The 20,793-nt window shown below is 40.4% G+C and overlaps 2 protein-coding genes across 4 annotated transcripts in view; one reads left to right on the forward strand and one right to left on the reverse strand.

The window, feature by feature from the left end:
• Nucleotides 1-11,913, forward strand: part of LOC107312724 — a 279,152-nt gene extending 267,239 nt beyond the window's left edge. The window contains exons 11-12 of the mRNA XM_032443992.1: nucleotides 10,209-10,318; nucleotides 10,461-11,913. Coding sequence (XP_032299883.1) covers nucleotides 10,209-10,318; nucleotides 10,461-10,643 — 293 coding nt within the window. The 3' untranslated portion in view covers nucleotides 10,644-11,913. The remainder of the gene's footprint in view (nucleotides 1-10,208; nucleotides 10,319-10,460) is intronic.
• DACH2 (dachshund family transcription factor 2) overlaps nucleotides 2,010-20,793 on the reverse strand; it is a 243,522-nt gene continuing 224,738 nt past the window's right edge. For 2 of the 3 annotated variants that reach the window (XM_015860389.2, XM_015860387.2), the window contains 5 exons: nucleotides 20,357-20,502; nucleotides 19,688-19,835; nucleotides 16,796-16,939; nucleotides 13,703-13,768; nucleotides 2,010-2,911 (listed from right to left, as the gene is read on the reverse strand). In XM_015860389.2, the coding sequence (XP_015715875.1) occupies nucleotides 2,874-2,911; nucleotides 13,703-13,768; nucleotides 16,796-16,939; nucleotides 19,688-19,835; nucleotides 20,357-20,502 (542 nt within the window). In that variant the 3' untranslated portion in view covers nucleotides 2,010-2,873. The remainder of the gene's footprint in view (nucleotides 2,912-13,702; nucleotides 13,769-16,795; nucleotides 16,940-19,687; nucleotides 19,836-20,356; nucleotides 20,503-20,793) is intronic. The other variant, XM_015860388.2, reaches the window with a different exon arrangement.

Here is a 20,793-nt window from a genome sequence, read left to right on the forward strand (position 1 = left end):
GCTCATGGCCACACAGGGCCACGGGGCTGCACACATGCACACACACACACACACACACACACGTGCACACACAAGTGGTGGTGGAGCTCAGCTGAGGCCACAAAGGAAATTCATAATAATCTGGGTTAGCCCATGATTTGTCGTGTTACCAGAAATATTCTGTAAATAAATATATTAGTCGGCCACTTACTTGCAGATAGCAATTACTTAAACCAGCGTTCAGCTTTTAATGCACTGCCATTCATTTGTAACAGGGAGTGTTCTCGCTGTGTATGACTATAGATCCAGGTTTTAAATTGAGATTGGTCACTATTGATTCTGTTGGTTTAATGATGATAGCAGGGTGCATTACACAAGGTTTATAAAATTTCTGATATACGTGGGCCATTAGGGTGCCTGCGTTGAGCCGGGATCACCTTGTGCCACACTGCTGTAGTGCCATGGGGCCAGGAGCTGTGCCCCGACTTCATGGGTCCTGTGTGGAGTGGGGTACTACCAGGAGGTGATAGGAAGTGAAAGAAAACAAAAAGGAAATCTTCACTTTCCTAGGAATGAATCAGTCTCAACCAGCCACAGCTGTTGCTTGTTCTGGGCCTTAATACGTTCCTAAGTGTTAGTTACAGGTGTGCTTGTTAGTTTCAGCTTGTAGCTCAAAGCTTGCTGTCTTGGTTTGTCAGCATTTATCAGGAGCCACCTAATAGGACTTAACAAAAGATTCACTCTCTGAAGTTTATCAGTTCCCTAAATCTCATTTACCAGTACTCTGACATTTAAAACTATTCTGGGAAGGGCAAATTAGAAATCAATGATGTGCTCATCAACCCTGCATCAATGCAGCTCTAAGAAATGTAGATCAGCCACTGAGGGAAAAAAGGCCGTAAGAGCCTTTACGGAGACCAAAGAAAAATGCAAAAAATGTGAACAGTTCAAGGGCTGAAATATTTAGTTACATTAAGTAAGTCTTTCTGAAATGCAACATCTTGTCAAAGATCTGCCTGCAAAATCATCTGCAATTCCAGCACTTATTCAGGCGATCAATCAGAAATGATGCAATATTTTTTAAACAAGAAGATTCAGAAACAAATATGATCTATCGGTGGATGCTGATGGAACAGAAACGGGAATTGATAAATAATCATAGAGTTCAGTTTCAGGTGCTGCATTATTTAACTCACACAGAAGCTTTTATTCAGAGTGCTGCAGCACTCACCATATGCGGAGCTCTTCATATCATTCATTTTTGGTCATTTAATCAGTGGCAGAGTGATGATCACAGTTATTAGAATGGCTGCAATACAACTAACGTGGAATGAACTGTGTTTGTACATCGTAAGACGTGGTGAACTACTCTGATAATTATTTAAGTCACCTGTGCATGTTTTTTGAACTGAGACCTGGTTAAGCCAAAAGGTTTCTCTGAGGGATCCAAAACCAAATCATTTTCTTCTATTGTGTTTTATAGCATGGCTTGAAACTACACGTTAAAGTTAGGATAGGTCTGTCCAACGGGACTCTTTGAGAAGAAAACCTAGTGATGAAAAAACTGCAGTTCTGAACACTGCAGATATATTTGCAGTAATCCACATACAGCACATTCCCCGGAGATCTACCTAGTTTGCTTCGCTTTGCTTTGTTTCATGTGACAGTGATTGAATTCAGGGTGTAGAGGGCATAAGTAGAAGCACGCATATATAAACTTGGGTCTATAAGTATTGTTCCTTTGACCCGTGGATGGGAGTAGTGGATGCACAGGTGACTTGTTACTTACTTCCTCTTGTCTCAGCCACCCACGTCATGAAAGGGATCTTTCTGTTACCTGCAAAGTTTGGAGTATGTACCGTAAAATAATTAGGAAAATGTTTCATACCAACCCACCCTCTTTATTAAGTAAGTAATTTCTTCAAGTATTTTTCATAGTGCAAGTTATTGTTTTGTATCAGTACAATAACGATGGGAATTCACAGTCCAAAAAAAAAAAGAAAAAAATTAATAATAATAATCTTAAAAGATTTCCAAAGTCAAACAAAAAAATTTTAATACTGTATTTTAGCAAGAACATTTTTAACAAAGAATGTGTACTTTAACTTAATATGGTACAACAGAGAAACCATACTTAAAAGTTTCCATTATCTAACACTCTACTGCATATTCATTTTTTCATCTTAAAAGACCAAAAGCCAAGCTGAACTGAGCATAAAAAAGCATCAATTATAATCCTCATATTACGTCAGCTATTAGGGTTTAGCTCACACTTCTGAATTGGTCATCTAATGAAAGGACAATTTTTACATCATTCTTTTAAAAAATGTACACACATTTCTTTTTAAAACGTAATATATATTGAGTATCTGCTTCAGTAAACAAAGCTTAATTTATAAACACAATCGAAACAGCTCCATGTTGAACAGTTTCAGTGATAAACTGGACTTGTATGATGTACAGCCAGTGAGGACCTTTGTGGCTTAAAATCATTGTGCCATTGCTATACAGTAATAGCTACCTCCTTAGGAACAAAAGAGAAAACACAACCAAAAAGAGTTCTTTCTTTGGGGGTGGGAAGGGGAAATAATTCCTGTATGTGCTTAAAAATACTAAAACTCCTTTCTATCTCCGGGGACCTAAAAATGATCTGTTGCAACAGGCTTGGTTTGGTATGGTAAGCTTGTAAAAAGTCTCAATATTTCTTAATGACAATACGGCAGTTTTCGATGCAGCAACAGTAAATTGCTTGAAATTGTCCTTCAAGTTTCATGCTACAAATCCTGTTCCTCACACAGTACTGAAGGCATCAAAGGTTGGAAGGGACATTTTTCATGAACTATATAGTCTTCAAATAGTGATCATTATACATTTTTCAACAATAGGCGTTTCCTTCAGTACATGATGGTAGGTTTGATGTATGTTCTGTTTTCTGTAGGGGAAAAAAAAAAAGGAAACAAAGTCAATTACAGAGTTGTGCATTTTAGAATGGATTGAGATGTAGGTGGATTTCCTTCATAGATCTGTGGGCTTTTGTTGTTGTCTCGAAACAAATGATCAGATCTGGAAGCGATAAAGGCCAAGTACAAATGGGATCTATTTTCATCGGAGAATGAGATGTCCAATGACAAAGCCACGAGAGGTGTTGTACTGCCTGCCTGCGTAACACAGGGTAACATGGCATCAGCTTTACAACCTACCATTATGATATGAACAAAATCTAGAGAACAATGTGTTAGAATACAACTGTGCTGTATTAAAAATATCATAGAAGTAAACCGATAGCTGCTCTCTGGAGAACTGTTATTTCACTCAGAAACCTCCACTTCTCCTTTTAAATTATTGTTCTTTATTTAGGGAAACCAGTAGAAAGCCGCTTCCTTCCCTTGCAAAGCTATTCCTAGTTATAATACCCATCAACTGTGATTTTTCACATTAAGCAATGCTAAGTCCGGAGGAAAAATAAATATGCCCACAGAAACTACAGCTAAAACTACAGCTAACAAGAATCCATATTCTTCTTCATTATACAATGAATTATGAATTCACCCAGCTAAACCCGCAAGTACTGATCTTGAAGATGATAGCAAAATGATAATATTGAGAAGCATTTTGTATAATGTTGACATCTATCCCATTACTGTTTTACATATGCCAATACCGAGCACTCATAAGGAAAGAACAAGTATTGACCTGCTAACTGACACTGATCCTTGGAGCAATCTCAAACTTTGCCACATTTCAATTTCAAAATGCATTTCAGCTATAATATGAGTGATTTATCATTTAGCAGTAGCTGTCAAAGTAACCTCCTAGATAAAACAAAAACATCTGGAACCATAAACAGAGGAGAGCAGTAGCTGCATTTTAATCCAAATCCGACATGTTCACTTCATTAGGAACAGGAAACAGCTAATTAGTAATTGAATGTTTCATGGTTTTAAGGAGGCTCAGACTCTCCAAACAGAGATGATTTAATATGTATTTTGGATGTAAACAAGAATAAAGATCGGAAGAGCCGGGGACATAACATCTCTGGAGGAATGCTTGGGAGCATGGGAACCTCCAAAGGAGTGACTAAAATTAGCTTCAGGCCTCTGGCTGAATAAAATTATTGTCTTAAGATTTACTGTGGCGCATATTAAAGCCTGGGGAAAGGGCTAAGCAGAAATGCACAGACTGAATATTGTTGTGGGGTTTTTTTTTGTGGTTTTTTTTCCTGCTTTTCCTTCTAGTTATTAGGAAGTTCCTTCCCATAGCAGGCTATAGGCCATGTAACTTATATTAACGCTGTGCTTTTGAATAAAGTTAGCCACTGGCAAAACCTGCAGGTCAACGTGACTGCCCCCAAAAAGTCATAGAAATACTCCTTATTGCCAAGGCAAAGGCTGACATTCTGCTGGAGTGTGCTTTTTGTGAGTCAGTAATGTAACTGCACTGGTGCTCTGCACTGAAGCAGGCTGAGCACTGAGCTCTGAGCAGTAACACCCACAGTGCTGCTCTCTTTGGGGTCTGGGCCCAGGACCCACATCTACAAAAAGGTCCCTCTTTTGCCTAAGCACCCATGTTGGGTGGGACTTCTCACAGATGTGCTTAGCATGTTCATGTCACACCAGTGGAAGTCAGCAGGAATGTGGGATGTAGCTCACAAAGTGGCCACAAGGCACCCACTGCAGCTGTATTCGGTGTTGCTATTTGTACAGATAGTGATGGTGACCACACATGTGAGCACATTTATGCTGTTCCATTTGCTGACAAGGTCTGTGTGAAGATAAGCACAAGCACTTTCAAAGTAAGAGCTGACTTATCAAAAGCAGGAGCAGTAAGGAAGGCTGTGATGAAATCAGCCTCTATCCTTCCCTACGAATATTTTTAAAAATAAAGTATTTATTTAATTTCATAATTAAAAAAGAACACTTTTCACAGCCATGAACACAAAAGTCCTCTCTCATCTAAGGGAACAAATGCACAGCAGTTACAAAATTCTTCATCCTTATTTAGTCACTTGAAAAACTCTATACATTGACAGGATTTAAGATAGATACAATACTTTGATTCTTTGCCCAATCTTTCGCAGATACTTCGTGTGTTTAATCCCTGCCAAATAAAATGTATTCGGCGATCAAATTTAACACCGACTCAGCTGGCTCTTCTCAAACACAGAGAGGGAGGGGAAGGTGTGAAGCAGCTGATACCATGCTCAGCTGGATGGCTGGGGCAGCAAACCCAAGTGTTGGCTTTGGTCATTATACATACGAATAGCCAGAGCTCATCAGGCCATTAACAAGCTCCAGGAACCCACAAAGCTGTGGCTTCCTTCATGCTGCCCAGCCTGGCTCCCTTCCTGCTGCCCAGAGCAGTGGGAGCCCTGCCTGCCTCCACCCTGGCTGGCATTGAATGCTGCCTACTGACAGAGCCAAAGTCATAGCAGGAGACTACAGAAAGAGAAGCAGTGAATTATTTGGACTAATGTCATTCACCTGGATTGTGAGGTAAACCTGAAGCTTCAAGATTAGTTAAAGCTAAAGGTCGTGTTTTCTAATGTAACATATTCATGTTTATAAGGAATTATATCTTTCAGATTATTCTTGAAACTAAGCTAAGAAGTGGTCGTTAAGATAACTGTTGGCCCACGGACTGACTACTTAAACTCTGGAACAAGTCTAAGTTTTTTCCCTTTATTTCTTAAGGAGAGTTCAGTGGAGGTACCTATCTATAACACTTCTGTAAGAGAGAAAGCAAAGGCCAAAACTGAAGCCAAGAGATGCTACTGCTTAGTAAACAGCAAACACATGGTTAGATATTTCCCCTTCTAGAAAGCTCTTGGTGATGCACCAGAAGTCAGAATGCATTTTGCTGCTGCACAATAAACTGAACTCCAGGGTGTTAACAACGTCACGCAGCAACCACCTATGAGGAATTACAGTGTCAGGAGCATCTGTGCTACCACTTCTACATGAATGACAACGTGATGCTGTCAAATTCATCTTTTTAAAGAACATTCACCATCTCCTCAGTGTAGCTGACTGCGAGGTACATACCATTTTATAGCATTTTACGGCACTATACAGCAAAGATTTGAATAAATCTGTGTGCAATAAATGTATTCTTTTATTAGGTTTATCCCTTAATCAAATATTCATTTATGTGGGCTTCATTCTATTAAAAAATGAAATTATACAAAGGTGAGCAAAAGTGTAGATTTACAGTAGTTTAAAGCCCAATCTCATTCTCTAGGGGTAATATTGACAATATAAAAACTGTATAAATGATATTCCCTAACACTAAAATATGCTTATGAGCCCCCTGTGCATGTTATACTGCTTTACAACCTACAGTGAAATGCATGACTGGCTTAATAAGCAAGACATTTAGAAAGGATTTTTTCCCCTTCCCAATGTATAACAAGGAGTAAAGATCTCACAGTCTCCCTGTAAGCCAGAGCCTGTGTTAATAATTGTAATTCTCCCCAGGATGAGCCTGTCTTCCCTGAGTTGTTGGTCCGGGGTGTACATGCATCTCTTGCACTCTCCTTTAGCAACAACACCAACATTTGTCTTTCTCTTTGAAGGTTTTAATGTCTGTATAACAGGACGAATCCAAAGCATAATTATCATCGCCTTATTTATTCACATTTTTCTTGTTTCTTCGTTTTCTCAGCTTATTTTTCCCATTGCTCTCAAGGCAATTTGCATGCATATCTGAATTTCTGGAATGCTCTGTATGGCTTTGTGCTATCTTTATATCAGTTATTCACCTGTATTTCCATAAGAAGTATTTTAAAACAAAATTTCCATGTGTACTCAACTCGCATTGAGAACTGTGCCCCAGTAATGCTGGTGTGAAAATCCAGGCCAGGAAGGGGAGCACAGTGCAGCCATCCTGCTGTGATCTAACAACACAGCTCGAATTTGTGATTGTTCAGGTAATTTTAGCAGACTTAGTTGGAGGAGAACGTCACTGGATTAAGGAAATTTGCGATCTGCTCCACAACAAGAGAACAAGGATAAATGTGTTGCATTGCTAACTATAAATTATTCATGCTAGCTGTTATAAAACAAAGACAAGCCCTACACGTTGCCAAGTATACGGGCAGCAGAATCTCATTTGCCACTCTGGATCAGGGAGGAGTGGGGAGAGGTGCTAAAGTTGGGTAGGGCTGAGCCCTACCTGCTGGGGAGCAGCAGGATGGTGTTTGGCTGCCCAGTGGATCCAGCTCCGCAAAGTGGCTCAGAGGGGGGGACCCAGCACCTCTGCGCATGGGGAGGGGGCTGGACATGAGCTGAGCAAAATGGAGCCGGCATTTCAGTTAAAGCAGAGCCAGGTTGAGCTCTGAGTGCAGCAAAGACACAGAAAATACAATGCCAGTAAATCAAACAGAAAAACCTGGGGCTGGTTAGTTTGATTCACTTATTTTCTGTTCTGTGACACTCAAAGAAGTGTGGTTATTCCCCAACTTATTTCATGCTTAGGAGTATTGACTTGACTCTGTCAAATATTTCCACATCCACATTAACAGACCTAAAAACTTGCACCAAAATAATAGGATTTCTAAAGAGCAGCAATAGCCAAGGACAAGAATATGTTCCCTGAATACTAACTGTGCAGATGCTGGATTGCCACTGTCAGTGTGGGTAGAAAGGGAGTTAACACAGTGGTTCCTGCTGAGGAAATATCCAAGCCTGCTGACACTGAGTTATTGAATAAATGTTTGAGCCCTTTGTAAGAAGAGAAAGGTAAGGACCTTCACACCCTAGTCTCCCAGGGAAACCTTTCCTCACCTTCTGTTTTCAGTAAATCACAACATCTCAGCCTCCTCCATCTCATGAGTGCGTACTGAGACAGAGATTCAGAAAAAATATTGTGTAGTGGAAGTACAGATAGCACGGAGAGCAAGATCAATGGCACTGTTATTCTGCAGCCCTGCAATCTGCATCACCAACAGCGAGCAACGCAGCCTGCACTGGGATGTCATGGCAAGAAGCAGAGCTACCTTTTGGTTAGCAGCTCCAGGGACTGCTCTCCCTTGTGCCCACAGTGCGTGCATGGCTATGAGAGCCTCGTCATTGGGTGCTTGTTATTCCAGGAAAGAACAAGAGATGTTTTCTTGAAAACACAAAATGACACAGCTCAAAGGCAGCTACCAAGGGATCAGTCATTCAGACAGAACATGCATTAGAGACAGAGCACTGGGCAGGAGAAAGAAGATCTAAGCCTCAGCTGCAGAAGCCAGGGAAGAATTTGCTCACGTGAAATACCAGGCATCTGTATTTTAATTACAGAATCACAGAATTGATAGGGGGTTGGGAAGGGGACCTCTAGAGAATCATTCGAGTCCAACCGCCCCTGCCAATAGCAGGCTCCCAAACCATGGTCACACTAGGTAGGCGTCTCGCGCGGGTCTTAAATATCTCCAGAGAAGGTGAGATACTCGCACCGACACTCCGCTGGGCAACGATGCTTTGCCAGTGCTTCCTCCGTCCACGCTCACCGTAAGAAGTTCTTCCGACATTTGTGTGAACTTCCATATGCTGTACTTTCATCCCATTACCCGCTAGTCTGTCCCCGCAACCACTACTCGAACAAGAGCCCGAGAACTCACCATAATGCTCTTCACACCGCTCAGGTATTTATAAATCCTGAATCACGTCGTCTCAAGTCCTTCTGTTTCTCAAGGGCTATAACAGACCCCAGCGTATACCCTAAGTCCTCTCCTCACAGGGGAGATCTGCCAGGCCCTTCACCATCTAAGTGGCCCTCCGCTGGACTCTTTCCCAAGAGATCTCTGTCTTTTTTGTACTGGGTGCGCATGAACTGGACACAATATTCCAGGTAAGGCCTCGACGCAGGGCAGACGTAGAGGGGAATCACCTCCTATCGACCTGCCTGGACATCGCTCTTTTTGAATCACGAGCCGTTGCTCAAGTGTGCACAGTTTGCTTTTTTTGCTAGTAAGGCACACTGCTTGGGCTTCATGTCAATCTGTCGGTCCAGCCGGCGCCAGGTACCTCTCGCGCAGACCCTCTCCAGCACAAGGTCTTCCCCACCATCTGTACTGTGCATGCAATTATTTCTACCCACGTGCAAGACTTTAACACTCGCCCTTTATGTTAACCTACATCCGGTTTCTTTACTGCCCTAGCCTCCAGCGCTGTCCAGGTCTCCGCTTAGGGATGGCAGCACAGCCTTGCAGGCGTGTCAGCCATATCCTCCCATCCTTCGTGTCAGCAAACTGTGCTGAGGGTGGTCACTATCTCCTCATCAAGGTCGTTGAATGAAGATGTTGAACAAGACCGGACCCAAGCAACAGACCCCTGGTGGACGCCAGCGAGTTCAGGCCTCCAGCCCAGACAACGCACCCGCCAACGACAACCCTCTGCACTCTGCACAGTCGCCAAGTCTCTCAACTCCACTTCAACCGTCCACTCAATCTATTCCATACTCTATACCTCAGCTTGATTTATGTCATGGGGCGACCAGTATCAAAGCCTTACTGAAATCAAGGTAGACTACATCTACCGCACTCACCCTGTCCACACGCCACGCTTAGTGACCAATCTTCATAAAACGGCCACCGAGGGTGTGGTGCTTGACGCACAACCTCCCCTTGTGAACGCATGCTGAGTTTGTTGATTAACCTCTTATCACCGCAGTGTCGTGAGCAATGGCACCAGCACTAAGCTGGTTCCTCACCTTCCTGGGACAAGAGGTGAGGCTGACTGTCCTATAGTTACCTGGGTCTTCCTCTTGCCCTTTCTGAGAACTGGAGTGACATTTGGCCGTCCTCCAGTCTTCAGGCAATCTCCCAGTATCTCCAAGAACTCTGATGGATTAACAGAGAGCGCAGCTCAGCTAGATCAGACCTCTGCCAGCTCTCAGCCCACGCGGATGCATCCATCAGTCCATGGATTTATGGAACTCAGTGTCACCTAGGAGCTCACGGACCACCTCTTCCCTGACTAAAGGGAAGTCTCCCATTCCCCAGACCCTCTCATTAACCTCCAGGGTCTGGGATTCCTGAGGGAGAGCCCTTTCACTAAAGACAGAAGCAAAGAAGGCGTTCAGTATTTCCGCCTTCTCAGCATCCCCCGTTACCAGAACACCCCCCTCACTTAGTATGGGGCCCACATTCTCCCTAGCCTTCCTTTTGCAGTTAACGTATTTTAAAAAAGCCTTTTTTATTATCCTTTATTATTAGAAATTGCAGTTTCTACTTTCACTTTTTATAGAGAAAGCAAGACCAGGACAACAGCCTTGTCCTTTCCAAGATGTGGACACTTTTCTCCTGCAACTGAAGATCAGCAGCAGGGCCGGTTTCAGCGGATCACCACACTTGGAGGTATATCTTGATATAATAACTGAAGCCAAACCTTTTCAAAACCACAACTCCCTTTACTTTTTTTAAACTTTAGGCTGGATTTAAGAATGTGTTGGTTACATCATAATATTAAAAAATGTATCGCTTGTTTTCTAAGCAACAGAAATACATTCTCCATTTCAACAGTCCTTCGACTTTGGCAAACAGATACTGGCAGTTTCTGTGCTACCTCTCTGCTAGGTCATCTCATCTCATAGACAAAAGCAGCTGCAGCCCCCTGACTCCTATCACAGAGCCACGCTTTCAACTCAGGAAAGTCCATCCACCTACAGTGCTGCTACAGTGACTCTACTTTTTGCCCATTGTTATCATCAAGCATGATGGTAACGGCTACTTTTTAACATTTTAAGATAACATTGCTTTGCTGATTGTTCCAATATCCCCTAACAATGAAATATAGTAATACAAAAGTTAACTAAGGTATAAACATGCAAAAGGAGAAGTCTCCCTGCGATCATAAAATGATGTTATTTTCTGTTCAGCAGTTCATGTTACTGCTGTTCATGCTAATTAATTAAAGGAGCTGTTGCTGTAATGTGCAAACAGGGAATCTGAGAAACTGAGAGGGCTTTTAGGTCTCGGAGTGAAGTTAAGTCAATCTGGGCGCGGGCAATCAAATGTAATGAAATCACTTGTCAGTGCTAAGCTTGCAAAAACTGTGAAGTTTGACTAGGGAGTAAAAGGATTATAATTAGATTTCCAATAGGATAATAACTAAATGGCAGAAAGCAGTAAAGAGAAAATATTACTTTGTTAGCTAATGGTGCTGCTGTTCGGTTTTAGTTTTTATCAGCACACTTGTAGTTGTACTAATTTAATTTGCTTTTATCAGCAAAAATGCACTACTCGAATGGTACTTGAATGTCATTTACAAAAAACATTGATCTGAAGGTGCACTTAATGACACCCAGTATGTTTATTTTATGTGAAACGGAGATTGGTTGATAAAATGGTTGATGCACCATCTTCCTGGCCCAAGAGTGAGTTATGGAAGGAAGAGCAGAAGGTATCAGCGCCTGCATCGCCCGCTCCTGCACCACTCAGCTACGCAGGGGCTGCCAGACTACAGCAACTATTTCTTTTCCACCTGTCAGCTGAAGGGCCCCTCTCAGGTTAAGCTGTGCTGGACCAGAAGCTCAGGGCTATGGAGGACAGAGCTGCAGGCTGTGAAGTCTGAAAAAGTTTTTGTCTTGTCAGCACAAAATTTCAGTTGAATTAATACACAAAGCATAGGGAAAACGAGCCTACTAAACGGAAGAGATTTATAACGCATATCAGAACCTCAGAAAATGAACAGCTTGTGTTAATAAAATCATTTTAAGAAATGAGCATAAAATATGATATGACTTAATCACTGCGCAGTATTTTTGCAATTTTCCTTTAAACTGTCTTAAGGAGATACTGGCAGTGAAACTAATTGAATTTCAAAGGAAAGGCAGTGTGCGAATGATAGATTTCTGTCCAGCAGAGCTATTGACAGCAGAAAAAGAAAGGTCTGCATTGACACTAAGGCTTTTTTCTGTGCGCTAGAGAGAGATTCTGGATGCTTGGAAACAGCTTTGACCCTTCCTCCTCCCAGGGCCCAAAAAACAAAGGCTGTAAATGAAGGGGGCAATGGAAGGAAGCGTACTCAAATTGTTAAGACTGCAGAGCAGGAGTAGCTGTGAAGTTTCAGAAACTGTAAATCAAAGGAAAATAGAATAAAAAGATACTACAGTATCAGCATAAATAAAAACAAAGGAGATGGTGCTACAGAACAGAAACACTTTGAAACCTAGACTGGCTCTATAGAGAGAGATCTTCAGAAAGCTTTTCTACCAGCTGAGAGTGCTTAGTGAAAGAACTGGATAAACTCATCACACATTTACATAGCAAGAGGATTACCAAACTGAAATTGTCAGAGAATCCAGTGTGTGCTGCCATTCGCGGCTGTGGTGAAGATGAGCAATGACATTCTGCTTTCACAGCAGGGTACCAAATGCAGAGATACTGAACACAACCAGTGAGTGTCCAGGTCTCCCTTGGTTCACGCTTTTGACATGAACAAAAGCTTTACAACCCAAAGCCTTTTAAAAATGAAGAATGATGAGATTTAAGGGGAGGGGGGGACAGACGAAAACAAACAAACAAAAACCTCTCTGAAATTAAAATCCTAAGATCATACGGCATTCTTCTTTATCAGTAACACACAAGAAGTGAAAATAAATTCTGAGTCCTTCTGTAAGTAAATGGCTATTGGATGTTGCTGTGCATCACTCTCCTCACAGTTATTTATACTCATTTTTAATATAAGACTGATTTGAGCCAACTGTAGCGCTCTTCTTTCTTAAAAAAAATGAAAATTAACTTCCTTTTGTTTCACTCGATTCCGTCCAGGCACACCTTGGACTCACATCATCTTTTCGGAAGAGCACTGAGCGCTTATCTCAGCACATACTGCAAATAGCGCCAGGAAACCGTAGGAATCATTTGCATTTCAAATTTAAATACATGTCCTGAGTGCTTATCCAATATTTTGACTATTTCTGGCAGTAACAATTTTCAAACTGCAATACTTAGAGCACAACTCCAATCGTATGTGTACATATACATGAATATAAATATATATTGTATTTTATATGTATATATATATATATATATATGTAATTCTCCGTTTTTATTATGTGTAGCATATGAACCTAAAATCACAAAAAGCGACAGCAGTAAAAATATTTGAAAGCTTTCCTGTATAGATGACAGATGGACAACAGATGCGTACCAGAGGTATGCAAAGTCAAGCCTTTAACAGTTGACAAATGCTAAAGGTTATGTTTCTATCTCTATCTGCACTGGTTCTAGCAGTACCTAAGATAGAATTCTCTATCAGATATCCTTGTAATACCCTCTGGTACGTGCACATCTATTTAAATGCATACTTAACATTTCTTTTAAGCCTTCTGGAACTTTTTTGTCTTGCTAAATTTTGCCATCCTGTGATTTCCTTCACTGATGGTTGATGTACTTTTTGAAAACATGTATGATCTCAAAAGGAAAGCAAGGATCAGAAGTGAAGTGTTTTAAAAAGATCAATCATTTGTAAAATCATTTTTGGACTAAGCCTGTATATCTGATAACTAAGTATGAGGGTTTCCCACACCTCTGTTTAAACAAATGTAATTACTGACGTTGCAAAGTAGCAGTCTTGCTATACTACTTTTCTGTATTGAAAAAGAAGACAAAATGAAGTTCTGTAACTTACATCTATCTTAACAGGGGAAAACAAGAGGTCAAAAACAACTATGCATTTCATTTTTTAATATGGCTTGTGATAAATGTGTATGTAATAGAAAGAGGTACATACTGCACCTTGCATTGCTGCACTGTCATGTTGGGTTCCGTTGTGTTCTATTTCCATATCCGGGATTCCAGCATCTAAAAGATGTGACACTGAAGATTAATGCATTCCCCCTTTAGCCTTCTCTCATGCATCTTTAGAAAAATATTTATAGCAAACTAAGGTGATCAGCAAGTTGCACAGCCTCGCATAAAACATTTGGTCTTCACCGAATTGTCAGTAGTAAATGGCTTTCAGAATGTGCAAACATTACTGGTCTCACTGTGGATTATTTTTAATGTGCTTCACATTTGTCTGATGATCAGATTATAATCAACACATGGTAATAATGTATCTATAAAATTCTTTTGGAGAATAAAGGTACCTGACATACAAAAAGTGAAATGGAAATTAAACTGTATTATTAAACCAAATTTACTGTCTCAGGCAAATACCTGCAAAAAAAGATTATTAAAGGATACCACCAGTACCAGTCAACATGTTTGCATCCGCATGCACGTGTTTGTATGAGTGTATTATTACAAACAGGGACAGTACCGTATCAGCTCTGGTTGTGTAAGAGTACTCCATCACCCAAAGGAGAACTACGTACGTAGTTCGTATCATGGGAAAGACTTTCAGGTACCTGAAAAGAGTTTCCCAAAACGGACTGTGCTTTTTTTTTCCAAGTTGAGAAGGAGTCTCATAATGATATGTGCTCTTAAACAACTTAACTGCGTACTGATAATACCTCTGTCTGCAGTCCTTTGGGGTGGGGCTGAGGGCTCCAACACCCCAGGGCGTTATGACAACAGATGCCATTATACACCTTGTGCCAACAAGGATTAGCATGAAGGGTATGTGATCTGAATCCATGGTACCTCAAATCCTGGAGAAACATCTGCTTCTCTCATAACACAGCACTTAGAATTTACAGCAGAAAAGAAAATCAACAACAACAACAAAAAAAAAAACCAGCAAGAACACCTAAAGGGAGATGTGTGTAGGTGTGTAGTTTTGAAGTCTTTCTGTGTAAAAGCCCATTCCTGATGTTCTCAAGTGGAGAATAACCACACTGCTGCTTTCTCAGATCACTCAAGCTGGACAGTACCTGTTGCAAAGATGACATTTTGCTGGTCACATACAGCCTGACCGAGCTCTGTGTCAAAGCAGGACAACTGATTCAAGTACATGTATGAGTAATGCAGTACATAAGTAATACATGTGTATGTGTACCTTAGGTACATATGTGCATATGAAATATGTGCTGAGTATGTAGTCCTATAAATATATATGAGCAAATAAATAATGTACGTAATTTTTTTCTGGGTGACTGTTATTCTGTAGTGTTTTCCTTGTTATTGTTTGAAGTTCAAGGTACTGGACTAGAAACCTAAAAAGCTTCTCTCTTTTCAAACCTTTTAGAGTATACTTTGTATGTATGTAAAATGACAAAGTCATCTGTAATAACAGCATCTGTTAAATGAGACAGACCGTCAGAGTTAAATTAAAAATATTCAGAATAGCCCTTCACATTTTGTTGCCATAAAATTGTACCTGCAATTAAATTGTGGATTAAGATGCTAATGAGCTACCTGATTTGCATGTGCAATCAGATTAGCATGTAAATATCAGCTTTTCGCAGGCACCAACATATATATGACTACCTGAGTGTGCCTGCAAATCAAAATGTTAGCAGCCAGGCCGACAATAACAGATGTAAAGATCTGTTAATCACATTGCTGGGGTGTTGGTCCCCTTTAATTTGTAGCTTCCAGAACTGCTGAGTACTCGTAACTATAGTGTGATCGGCAGGTGCTTACCAGCAATGACAGCATCTGGGTGAATGACCTTACTGAGCATGAGGATTTCAGTTTTCATCTGACATTCATCACAGGGTGCTGGCTGTAGATCTGACCTGGGCATTTTCCTGACCCAGTAGGAGCGGTACAAAAGGTCCCTGCTGACTGCACCCACTCAGCCTCTGTTGGGAGCCTGTCCCTTAGCACGGCACAACGACAAGCTGTATATCCAAGCCTGAATCACCACTGCTCACTGTCAGTGTCAGAACAGCCAGCCAGTTCCTGGGTACAGTGATATGCTGGACTATAAAACCCAGCAGATGAGAAAGCCTCTGAAAGATGTTGCTCTCATAGTTAAAGAGTTTATATCTCTTAGGTGCTCCAGCTAAATCACAACTCACGGCCCATTGCAGAGAGCTGCAGTGGCAGTTCAAACAGACAGGCTTGCCCTACCTTTAAAAAGCAGCTTGGGTACCCTTGCAGCTGAGATCAAAGGCCAAGTTAAACTGATTACTTTCACTCAGCAGTTTTTGCAGCCTGCTTCTGTTATTATGGCTCAGTTGCAAGCAGTAGCCAAACGAAGCAAAGTTAATGTGAAGACTACATGACGTACAGACACAGCAGAGGCTGAATATTACTCTGATTCATGAGCCTCTGCAGAGACATCAGGATAGGCAAGATGCAAAGACCAAGCTTTAGCTGCAGTACCTGAAATTAATTAAAACTGAGCTAGGTTTAGTCTTAAAGATTCAAACCAACGTTCTAAAGTTTGCTCAGAACCACTTTAAACAGAAGAGGTGAATCCTCCCACTGCCTGGAACATAATCAGCCTGTTAATGAAATTAACTGATCTGAATTTGTTTCAGAAGAGTATCTGGGAAGTATTCAAAAACCCAATCAGTTCATAAGGCTGATAACATTTTGAACAAACTTAATAGATCCCGAGGCTGAGCAAACTTCAGCCAAGCGGCTTTTAAAATGAAGCTCAGCAGTTCTAAAAATGAATCTGCTGGGAGAGAAGAGATCAGAGAACCTCAGAGGAACCAAATTTCACATTGTCTTAGCTGGCACTGTAACAGATTTCTCTGGCAATGTATTCAGCATTTCTTATCATGCCTCTGTAAACTGCTCTATGTTTCTCTTGTTGCAGACATGTTTTTTTAATTCATGACCCAGAGCACACGGTCTGAAATAGATTTTTAATTATTTCAGGAAAGGGTCGTGCATTTTATTCTAGAATTTGCTTTCTGCACTGCTTTAGTTTTTTTTAACTTGATTAAACATCATTTCATGTTAACTGTGAAAGGCCAACTAAGACATTACCATTTAACATCCTGAGACCGTCACCTGATGTGGCCTGTTTAAGCGCCTGTTCCACTTGTTCTCTTCTCTTTGATTCAAATTCCAAAGCTTCCTGCAATTTTCTCTTCGCCTTTTTTTCTTTCTTCAAGCGTTTCTGAATTGTTGCTGGAATGCAAATGTATTGGAAGAATGGCTGTTATAGCACAATTAATATATAATGGAGAGAGTAAGATTTGTTTCTTAATTTTTGATGTTCAAGAGACAAGTTCTAGATCAAGATAAAAAAAATTGGACACGAATCTGATATAAACAAACAATAACCAATCCATACCCTCTTGTGAAGCAATGGATAATCTGAACGGACATCAAATCTTGTTAAAGATCTTAAATCTCAGTCTCACTCTGGAGCAGCCCCATCAATTCAAATCTCCTGATTAGAACCTGGGTTTCAGAGCCAGCTCAGACCCTGAGAGGCTACTGAGAAGCTAAGTTAAATGTGTACATACTGAAATGAAGATGAAATGCATAGAGAAAGGGTCGTTAATGATGAATGCGAGTATATCTGTGGGCAAAAGCACTAGTTCACAAAAAAAAAAAGAGGGAAAGAGAAAGGAAAGGAAGAAAAGCATCAGGCACATGGTGAGAATCAGAAAATAAGGACCAACTTCCCAGGTAGATAGGACGCTGAAAATGAGCTTAAAATACTGGTATGTAAATTACAAACTTTTTAATCTTCTCTCCACCATTCATATCTCCTTCTAACAAAAACACTCATGGTCTGTACAGTAAGTGGCTGTTTGGACTAAAATTGGGTAACAATGCAATATTACAGTGCTTCTCTATGGCTCTATTAGTAGAGCTCAATGTCATCTTACAGTCATCTTATCTCCCTTTTATAGATGGAAAGCAGGAAAAGTGCCTTGACAAAGATCATCCACGGGTTACTGGTACAGCCCTGCAAGGTTTGGCAGAAAATGGAAGAATTCCCAACTTCTGTTCCCAATCTCAGTTTTAAACCCAACTATAAATAAAATTAAAACTGTAACTAGAAAACTATACAGCATTAATTGTAGCCAGATGATTCACATCTTCATTGGGAGCTGCTGACACTGCCTAAGGTTGTACTCCCTCATCTATATAAATTCAGGCAATAAAATGTACCTTTTCCTTTTAAAACCCTGAATCTTAATTCCGTGCTTAACCTTATCTTTCACCAGCACCAAGTTACCACTTTTTTGTTTGATGTATTACTGAACCATCTAGTGATGGCACTAGAAAAGGTAGGTTGAACTACCAAACGGAAAAGAATTTGAGCTTAAACATAAATGCCGTGTTTCAAAGTGACGTTTACTAGTCAATATTCTAGCACATGCTCTGCACAGGTATCGTTAAAATGGAAGGTGAAATTACATTTGCAGTATTTTGCAATTCATTTCATTTGTTTGCTTCACCTGCCTATGAGACATCTGTGAGTTTTAAATCACAACATTGTGAGAAAAACTGCTAAAAACCATGGAGATGTAACTTCTTGTGATCACCTGTTTTATCTAACTCTGACTTTGGGATTGCGCCAGTCAGGGGAATAAAGGGACACCATTGCATGAGTGATCTCTGAGAGACTTAATAAATTATGAATGCCAGAATACGATATGGAAACAAAACTTTGGAAAATTGAGTAACCCATGTGGAAAAGTCTATCTGTGACTTTCTAATATTATGTGGTTGTAAAACAAACAGTTCTGGTGTTACTGATTATTGGAGAAATTCTTCAAGGCATAAGTCAACCAAGTTTGTGAATGACTTAAGGTTTTTGTTGACTTAAATGTGACTCTGGAGGTACATGGCGTGCTGACCGCCTACACCACGATGAAGTTTTGTTTTACAGAAATACAGCTGTCTCATCTACACTTACACTGGAGTGATGCAATGATTCTAAACACACGCTGCAATTTAACAACTTCTGTAGTATTCACTCACTCCTCACGACTTGACCTTAAGTGTCCTTCTTTGTCAGCTCCTAGTGAGCCTTGGTGCTGCAGACAGGTTCCTCACCTAATTTCAATTCAAAATGCACAGGAAGAGAATAGTAGGCACTTACATCTGTAGTCTTATCTAGCTTTATCTTTCCAATTTCATGGCTGTAATCCAGAAGTAGCTTTCGGCACACGAAGAACTATTTCTCTCCTTTTGATGCAGATTTGAATTTTAAAAGATAGACTGCCTGCTTTACAATATCATAGCGAAAAATTCAGATTTACCAATTTAATTGCCTGTTATTATTATCAAAAGCTTCTAAAGAGTCATGGGTCTGTCTCAGTAGGCCTCATGTTGGGAAAGCTTTCATACCTCACTCTTCTGATGGAAAACAAAATGTATCTAGGGTTATTTGTTTCAGATCTTGAATTACAAGAAGTTGCCTACCCGAGTGCAACTATTTGGTTGCACTGAAGTCATCTACAGGACAAAGTAGCTGATTTAAATACTCCAATTACGGACGTATTATCTTTCTCAAAATAAGATGATCCTAAATGCTTGGAGGATAATAGCAGGAAACAGAAGAAATTAAAGCTGTCAAATAAAGAAATCGGGCTGGGAATACACTGACGGTGTGGTAATAACGCACGTGAAAGCCATGAAACTGAATCAGCTTTCCCTACAGAACCAGCCAAAATGCTCTGCGGCCAGTTGCCCTCCAGGAAATAATCCTTCAGTCACTGTTCCGTCTGCTTACAGAAAAGTGTGCTTCATTCTGTTTTTATTAAATTTAAATCTTTCATTACCAGTTCTAGTCCACTGCTACGTTACACTGAAGTATGAATGTCAGTTAACTCTGAGTCCTCAATAGTTCCAGCTGGAAATGCCAAAGGGTTACACATTTAATAGGTATCTAAACTCCATTTTTCATTCACTCACCTCTGCTTTGCAGCTCAGCTGTAAGTTGCCTTTCCAGGCTCTCTCTGAGTTCCCTCTCTCTACAAAGCTCCATCTTTAACTCTTTCTTTTCCTGCTGAATCTGCTTTTCCTGGACTCTGGCATTGTCCACAGCCACTTTCAGCAGGCCCTAAAACACACACAAATGTGAGACCTGAAAATACCGTTTTGTTTCAGCAGTGACAAAATTCATCCATTTACTTATTTTACCCCCTTTAGAAAAAATCCCACCACCAACAAAAACTCAGGAACCTATAGATGTGGAATGCAACTGGGAATTTAAAGTGCCTAGATGTTAAATATGAGCCATTTTGTGGTATAGCTTTTGCACATTCACCCTACTGGTATGGTTTATTACAAATAGAATTCCATATCATTGCTAACCTTGGTCAACTGCAGGGAGAAGCAAAGGAGAAATAATGAGAGTGGTGAATTTTAATATGACCATTATTGCCAACTATGAAGTCAAACAGACAACACATAAAGCGTTTCCACAATCGATAATGCCAGAGAATGAAAACCTAGTCATTACATTAAATAAAATAAATTAGAATTGCAGATACAAAATAGCTTCTCACTTTCTAAAAGACTGGCAGAAGAAATACATTAGAACTGTTACAACATAGTCTGGCCCTATAGAGAATAACTTACCTGGATGTTGGTTAGCAGTGTTTCAACTGATGAAAGACCATCAGCAAAAAGAAATGGTGCTGGAAATCCAGGAGGCAAGGCCTGTCCAGCCAGTTGGACTTTATCTAAGGTTGGTTTCATTATTGGAATGGCAATCTGGACTTCCTCTGTAAAGACAGGTTTAAAAGCAAGATCAGAAAGTACTGGAAATTTAGAGCTGAAAGTGATCTTTAGAAACTCTTTCCCTGGAAGTCAAAATACGAGCATATTAGTAAAGCTGATACCAGTTCAGTCTTTGGGCAGCCATGGTTGTTACTACGGCAAGTTTGCAAAACAAAGCAGAGCAATAATAAGTATACTTAAGGCTACAGCATTGCTTTAATAGAGGATAGACCATTATATCTCAAATTCTACAGAATTATACTACAGACTTATAACAGCATTATGCAGTTCATTAA

The sequence above is a fragment of the Coturnix japonica genome, chromosome 4 (assembly GCF_001577835.2).
Source record: "Coturnix japonica isolate 7356 chromosome 4, Coturnix japonica 2.1, whole genome shotgun sequence".
Lineage (NCBI taxonomy): Eukaryota > Metazoa > Chordata > Aves > Galliformes > Phasianidae > Coturnix > Coturnix japonica.